The sequence below is a fragment of the Lupinus angustifolius genome, chromosome LG03, assembly GCF_001865875.1.
Source record: "Lupinus angustifolius cultivar Tanjil chromosome LG03, LupAngTanjil_v1.0, whole genome shotgun sequence".
NCBI classification, from domain to species: domain Eukaryota; kingdom Viridiplantae; phylum Streptophyta; class Magnoliopsida; order Fabales; family Fabaceae; genus Lupinus; species Lupinus angustifolius.
This window is the reverse complement of record NC_032011.1, coordinates 22,581,436-22,589,838: the sequence shown is the minus strand read 5'-3', so window position 1 is coordinate 22,589,838 and position 8,403 is coordinate 22,581,436. Positions and strand designations below refer to the sequence as shown.

The window sequence follows — 8,403 nt, the reverse complement described above, 5'->3', positions numbered from 1 at the left end:
ACAACATACTTCAATATCATCAACATCCATTGATTGAATGTGAAAAGATTGAAGATTGAAAGAAGAAGAAAATGAAGAAGAAAAGATGATGAGAGTAACTTACTCTCAAATCTTCAAATTGCCAAGTTTTTGCAAAGTGTTAGAGCATGAGTATACATGGATATTTATAGAGTTGTGGGGTGGGAGAAATATGATTTCTAAACCCATTTCCCAAGGCAATCTAGCAAATCCAAGAAGGTGAGTGAATCATGGGTTAAGTGAGTGATTTAGGGGATTTGGTGGTAGTAAATCAAGGCAAATCTATAAGATTTAGTGGTTAGATTTTGTGAAGAGACTCATGCGACTCGACGACTTCGGCGAAATGCGCGATTAAAACCATGCTCGAGTATCTTCGGCCAATATTCTAGTAGCCAAAAATGATCGCACGATTTTACTTTACGATTGGAACTTCGAATTTCGGCATTCCGAGTGAAAATATTTTAGAAAATAGTTATGGACCAACTCAGGGTCTATCTTGACTCGAAATGTGATTATGAAGCCAACGGCGTGATCGGAATTCAGTTCCGAATTATGGAACTCAAAAACCACTTTTTGAGCCGTACCGGGTGAGATTCGACCTCGACAGTGGTCAGAAACTGTCTGTCTCCGAAAATCATGAAAATTTACCACCAAATTGGAAATAGAATTACAAGACTAAAACTCAACTAGAGTTTCGTCTAATTCTTCACCGAAAATTTCCAGAAATTCATTTTCGAAAATATAATTAATAAAAATATTAATAAAATCTTATAATTCAAAATCGTAAAATTCGCGGTGTTACAATAATCGTTTAAATATAATAAGTATAGCTATTAAAGAAAAATAAATCGAGTATCTTTATCACTTGTAGTGATTTATCACTCAATGAATGACTAAAAATACAATCCATTAATATAATTATAAAGTTTGTTATTTTGTATAAAAGCTAAATTCACTATACAATAAATTAAAGAAAAATCACATAATTTCAAAATTAAAAATATTAATTATGATTCTTAATATATCTTATCCATAAAAAAATAGTTAAAAAGAAGATATTAACATAGTTAATAAAATGATGATCATAATTATTATAGATATTATAGAAATTAGCGTATTGATAGACTTTATAACCTGATTAAAGGTAAAGAGTAAATTACAGAATTAACAACATAAATATAATACAATAAATATATTAGTTATGATTCTTAATTAATATATCTTATCCATAAAATATAATTAAAAATAAAAATTTAATATTTATTCACTATGTAAAGCTTTCTCACACAATTAACTTGTATTATGTTTATTCAAAAATCAATAATTAATGAAGTCACATGCAAAGAAAACACTTATTTATTCTCTTGTTGCTGTTGGAAAAGGGGAAGCCAAACTGGCTATAACCGGTGCACAAAAAGTTGCATTTGGCTTGAATTTGGGGTTCATTTGATAGTTAACCATAGTAGCAGTCCACATTTAACCCTAGTTAGATTCTAACCCTGGTTGGGTTTTTAATTGATATTATATATAGACACAGAAACTGATAATGTAGCTAGGATGTGAAACTTGTTTACACTCCAAACCCATCTCTTTCCTCACCCTCTCAAATTAATGTCTTTATGTGTACTTTAACATAAGTTTCATTTCATTTCATTTGTACTAGTTTCTTAGAAACTAAATGTGTTTCTTTCTTGTGTTGTGTGTTTTGTACTGTACTTTTTAGAGGTTTGTTTTGAGATAAATTTAATTCTTTTTTTACTTATCATTTAACCGACCCCATATAGTAAAATTAAGATTTGATTGTTGTTGAATTTGTATATGGTTGAAAAACACTAAGGTGTTAATGGAGATAAGTAATGGTTATATAGTTGTTGTTTAAGTGAGAGCTTGTTTTTGTGAAGTTTTCTTGAGATCTTAACACATTGACTTAATCATCCAAATAAATCTTCATTCTTCAACAATTAAGATCTGATCTTTATTCTTGAAGAGATCACTTGGTAACTCTGATTCTTTGGGTTCTCTCATCACAATTTGTTCATCCACAACAGGTTAATTCATATTTCTTTTTTTTAATTACTTTGTTTCAAATTCCACTATGGTTCAAAGTTCATAGATAATTGAGTTATATATTCAATTAATAAATAGTATTATTAAACATGTTAAGATAGAGAAGCATTTGGTGGAAAAAAACATCATAGATCAATTTGTTGTTTGTACTGTTTTTTTCAATTACTTGTCTCAAACTTTTTGTGATGAAAAACCACTAACACTTTTAAAGCTTCTTTTTTTATTACTCAAATCCACTATGTTTGATTCCCACCTCTTTTCCTCTTTATATGTATATGTTAAAGAATTTGTGTTATTATTGTCTGTTATTTTCCACGTTAGTAATGGAAAAAGTAATAAAGAGATAGATAGTATATTAAGAAAGAAAAAATGAATATCATTATATTTCTTAAAAAATATGTTTTATTGCAATAACACTATAATAATAATATTTATGCATTATCAATATAAAGATTTATACATAAATACCATATTATTTATTATTCATTTGAATTACCTTTTTTAAAAGACAAATGATATATAATATAGTAATAATATATAAAACTCATATATTATCACTTTATCTACTAATGATGATGTTTTGATTTGCATTGATTTAGAGGAACAAAGTTGGAGGAATAACAAAAACAACATGTATACTAAGGAGTTTCAATCAATGTTAGATGGAATTGATGAGGAAGGTAGTATTTTAGAGAAGAAACGTAGACTTGGTGTGAATCAAGTTAAGACTTTGGAGAAGAATTTTGAAGTTGAAAACAAGCTTGAACATGAAACAAAGGTGAAGCTTGCACAAGACCTTGGTTTGCAACCTAAACAAGTTGCTATTTGGTTCCAAAACCGAAGAGCTAGATGGAAAACTAAGAATATGGAGAGAGATTATGGTGTCCTTAAAGCTAATTATGATGCCCTTAAGCTTAACCATGATGCCCTTAAACAAGACAATGAAGCTTTATTCAAGAAGGTAGATAAACATCCACAACTCTTGATCTATTTCTCATTCAATTATTTGAGATATTATTTTTTTCCCTTAAGTTAGTATATGTGTATTTGATTAATAATGTAATTCACTAATAAGTCATTTGAAATGATTACTTAACTTTAACTATCATAATTGGCGGATAGTAAAAGATGTTTTCAATCAGTGTTTTAAATTATGGTTGTAATGTAAATTGTGCAGTGTGAATTATTTTGTGATAATTTTTATTTTTTGAATTTGATACAGTTTGTACGACTTGATATGTATAACCATAATATTATGATCGCATCACCTGATGTGGTCTACAATTTAATTCACTCGCTTGAATGGGTGTCTAAGTATCCCATTTTCTATATAGAAGAGAGTAAATAGTCCTTATTTAATAAATTCTTCTTAAATAAGTTAAAAATAATTTATTTTTCATTGGTTTTTTTTTCATAAAACTTATTTCAATAAGTTAAAATGAGTTTATAAATAGATTTTGTTTGTCATTTTTATAAATTAATGTCATAAACTCAATCAAACTATAGGAGTTAGTGATCAAAATAGCTTGTGGTCCTTTGCATTTAACTATGTTTTATTTACCATATATGTCATATCTATAAAATTATTATTAATGCAAGTTAGTAATCTGAGATTGGCTTGTATTTGCAGATTAAAGAATTGAAATCAAAGTTGCAAGAAGAAAACATTGCAAATGATATTTCAGTGAAGAAAGAAACAATGATGAAGCCTCATGAATCTGAATCTGAAGACAAAAAAATAATTGAGCAATGTAATAATAATCCTATATCAGATTCCAAGAATCACTTAAATTATGATTGCTTCAACAATAATAGAAATAGGGTAGTAGAAGAAGAATCACTTTTTCCATCATCAGATTTCAAAGATGGTGCTTCTGATAGTGACTCTAGTGCAATCTTGAATGAAGATAATAGTTCAAAAGCTACAATTTCTTCATGTGGGGTACTCCAAAATCACCATTTTTTGATGTCTAATGAATCATCATCTTCACCTTCTTCAATGAATTGCTTTGAGTTTGGGAAATCTTATCAGGATACACAGTATGTGAAGATGGAAGAAAACAACTTTTTCAGTGCAGAAGAAGCATGCAATTTCTTCTCAGATGAACAAGCACCAACACTTCATTGGTATTCATAAAAATACAACAATGATATTTCTCAAATCACTTTTTTCCACTACAAAAAACACTTTTTGCACCTTTTTAGGTGTTAAGAAAGGGTGTTTGGAAAGATATGGGTAAGAAAAGGATGATATTGAAAAAATGTGGTGACATGAAATGGTGTACAAAATGGTATATGGAGAAACTATTGAGATATCCCTTTATTTGAGAGGATACTTGTTTGAAATAGCAAACAATAAAATGCATGTTGATCATGAATCTTTGTTAGTTTGATGTCAGAATTACCCAGAAATGACATACCACCTAATTTTCTCTTGTCATTTTTTTCATCAAATTTGGCAACATCTTTATAGATGGTTGGGCTTAGAGGTGGTTTTGCCACTAAGAGTTAAACCCCACTTTCTTCAACATTTTTTGTCCGTAAGGGAAGTATCTTGAAAGGTTGGTGTTTGGTGTTTTAGATGGCTGGTATTTGGTCGATTTGGAAAGCTCGAAATGAAGTCATTTTTAACAATAAAACTGTTTGCATCAAGTCGATTGTGGATGATATAAAACTCAATTCTTGGTTTTGGATTATAGGACGAAAGCAAGGAGTGTTTATGTCTTGATATGAGTGGCTCTCTCATCCAATTTTATGTTTGGAGTGCTATTGTTAGTTTCTATTTTGTTGGGTTGGTATAGTGGTTCTTTTTTATTATGGAGTTTGGTTAATGAAAGTTGAAGGGGAATTATGGGTAGAAACTAAATCATTGTTGTTGGATCCATAATTACCCCATAGGTTGAACTTCTTTCTAAGTAAGCCAAAATCTATCTTGTGTGGGAAATAGGGATAAAGAATATTGTGGGGTTTAAACTCTTAAAGTTGTGACTTATGTCCTTGGTTCTAAGCAAGTAAGACACCAATATGGGAGCAATGTTTAGATTAAACTATGCTACTCTTGTAGTATGTCAATGATTGTAACCAAGTTACCAACATAGGATTAATGTTTTTCTTATGCTAGATAATGATATATAAACATTAAAATATTATTGTAATATTTATGTATTATCAGTGTAAATTAAAAATTTATATATAATCAGTATATTATTTATATTCATTTGTATTATTTTTTTGGAGGATCAATAATGATAAAAAATGAATGACGGATGATTCAATAATAATGTATAAAACTCATATAATTGCCTATAATTTTTTCCTCTTAAAACATTGCATATCTATATATTAACATGTGCCAACCAAACAAAGGTACTCTAATATGTATCCAACTTACCTATTGTCATCCCCAAATGAAATTCTTGGTTATAATTCAATAAAAATAAATTATGAGATATGTATAAGGAGAATTTGTATGATGATATTTATTTAATGAGTATTCACTCAATTAGGGTGTTAGAATTTCACCATTTTTATGTGAAAATTTTAATAATAAACTGGTAATTTTATATATTAAATGGGTTTTGGTCTCTTATCTTACCTTAAAATTTCTAATATCTAATTCAATTTTTTGTTTAAAAAATGAGGAGAATGTGATACTAATTAAGGAACCAAAATAATAACTTTAAATTTGAAAATAATATATTTATTAAACTGAAATATATTGTACTTATATTTCCAATATAAATTTACCCATTTTTCTATTCCTTAATCAAGACTTTATATTTTGTATTGAATAGTCTATATCCTACATAGAAAATTGCTAAGAATTCAGTTTGGTCATCTACTCAATTTCAAATTTGGACAATTTTCTTGATTAACATATTAAACTGGTGAGTAGCATATATCAGGGAATAAGTTGACTACTAAGAAGTCTCCACGTGTCCTGTTCTATAAGAAAGTTCTTTAATAATGAATCAACATTATCTTGTACTTTCAAAAATAAAGGAAAATATAAATTTTAATGACATATTTATTTTTTCAATTACAATAAAGTTACAATATTACGATTAGAAATAAAGCGAGAAATAAATATGTATCTCTCTATTAATAGAAACTATTCTCACTCCTTATATGCCTTAATTTGATCAATTCTTCGAAAAGATTCTGTCAGCTTTTCACAAACCACATTGCTAGGCTAAAGGACATAAAGCTTGATTATCTTATAGCCATCACTACTCTATGTAAATATAGATATAGATCCCAACTAAAGGAGAATCCTTATTAAAATCACATCTTATAGCCATCTAGGGTTTTAATTTAGTATCATGTTCAACTATTCACGTTGTATGATGTGTTTAATAAATTAAAGAATAATTTTTTATACAGGATGGATCAACTTACTCTAAGAATAAATTTTTTAAATTTACTCCTTATCTTAGCCATCAATTCTAGGGAAATCCAATAATTTCAATTAGTGAAGAGATCTAAATCATTAGATGTTTATAGAATTAATGGATAGGATAAGAAGTAAGTTTAAAAAACTTATTTTTTAAGTGAGTGGGTCCCCACTCTTTTTTATATATAAGGATGATGATGGGCAAAATCATTATAAACTATACCATAAATTAATGAGGTCATTTTTCTTTTTGACCTTAGCATATAAATTACACATTTTCAAGAGTTTTTGATGAGTTAGTGTGTAGAATTAATATGAATATTGTAACTCAAATTATCATTTATGAAATAAGAGAGTTTTATCGTTAAATCAAATTTCAATAGTGTTCACTACAATTTATATATTCCTTAAAATTCATAAATTACTTTAATATTTCTTGAGTTTTAGTGAAATAATACAAATTATCCATATATTTTTTGTATCTATACAAATCATCCATAATTTATGTACATAAATACAAATCAGATGATATTCAGAAGATCTCTTGCCCGGAACCTACTCATCCAACCTCACTACCTCCATACTAAAAAACATTCTTTTTAACTAATATCTTTGCATTTTCTTCGTAACTAATTGAGCTGAATTAATTGTAGATAAAATAAATTACCCTTTCCTGATTTTTAATATGATAGTCTTATTATATAAAAGAGGTAGTCTACCTTCGATATATGATGCAACTATGTTAGATTTTCTTATTGTGTTTATACTTTATAACATGTAATGTAAAAGAGGAGATAACTATAAATATACATTAAATAAAGTTCTATATTCGTACTTTTTCTAAACCTCTTCATTTACATAATTAAATATCACCATTATTTCTAATACCTTCTCCTACTTTATTTTGGTTGTTCCCGGGAAGGTTACACCTAAGGTAGCATGCTCCACTTTGTTGTCACAATTAATAAATACCATTTTCTAAGAAGATTCATTTTTTATACACACAACAACAAAAGCAAGTCCCATGATGATTTTTTTTTTTCCAAATATTTTTTTATCTCATATTTGATATTAAAAATGGCCATTACACGAAATTCTCATTTAATGGAGATCCTAAGAAGATGGATGTATACAATCTTAATCTTATAAAGGTAAATGTTGTTTTCAAAATATAAACTCATATAAATATTTATGTAAGTAAATATTTCCTCCCTTTCTTAAAGGTTTGTATTTAATGTTATACATATAGGTTAAGAAAATTTAAATGATATAAAAATGGATTTAATATGTATACATTAGTAGTGTAGCTGTTTTTTACATTGTCACCAAATCATTCACCATTGATTTATTAATTGTCATTGATTTTCAAATAAAAATAATACAAATCAATGATAGATGATGTAATGACAGTGTAAAAAAAATTACATTGTCAGTACACAGATTCTAAACTCATAAAAAAGTGTTATATTTTAATTAAAATATTCTCATAATATTTCTCATAATTAAATATATTAATCATTTCTCATCATAAATTGTACACCAAATTTCTGCAAACTTTCCTTTGAAAGGTATTTATCAACATTCAGAAAGATATGTTGAACCTAATTATTACTATAATTTATGAAAATTGAAATATTAAATTGGAGGTGAAAATAGATATGATAAATAATGGTATAATTTTGATAAAATAAAATAATTAAGTATTGAGTTTGTAAAATATCAAGAATTGAATGCTAAAACATCAATAGTTAAAATATCAATATTTAAGACACTGGATATATTATATCCATGGTTTTCATGTATCTAATTGGAATTTGAATTCATGCTTTTATTTTAGTACCATTTCGTTTATACATGTAATTGAAATTTGAATTCGGATTCCTATAATAGATTAATTTGCTAATTATTGTAGCTCATGTTTTACC

At 27.3% G+C, this 8,403-nt stretch overlaps 1 protein-coding gene across 3 annotated transcripts; it reads left to right on the top strand.

Moving 5' to 3' along the window:
* Positions 1,567–4,364, top strand: LOC109343682 (homeobox-leucine zipper protein ATHB-6-like). Of its 3 annotated transcripts, none has more exons than XM_019582097.1 (4): positions 1,567–2,066; positions 2,685–3,046; positions 3,716–3,790; positions 3,827–4,364. In XM_019582097.1, the coding sequence occupies exons 2-4, from the start codon at positions 2,717–2,719 to the stop codon at positions 4,220–4,222; spliced, it is 801 nt and encodes a 266-aa protein (XP_019437642.1). In that variant the 5' UTR covers positions 1,567–2,066; positions 2,685–2,716; the 3' UTR covers positions 4,223–4,364. The 3 variants fall into 3 exon arrangements, with proteins under 3 accessions (XP_019437642.1, XP_019437641.1, XP_019437640.1); XM_019582096.1 differs by having other exon boundaries at positions 3,716–3,881; positions 3,915–4,363; XM_019582095.1 differs by having other exon boundaries at positions 3,716–4,364.

What these genes read in the sequence shown, in the direction of transcription:
- LOC109343682 (XM_019582095.1), top strand. Translation starts at nt 2,717, where the DNA reads ATGTATACTAAGGAGTTTCAATCAATGTTAGATGGAATTGATGAGGAA. An exon ending in ATGAAGCTTTATTCAAGAAG is followed by an intron (nt 3,047 to 3,715) that starts GTAGATAAACAT and finishes TTGTATTTGCAG; the next exon opens with ATTAAAGAATTGAAATCAAA.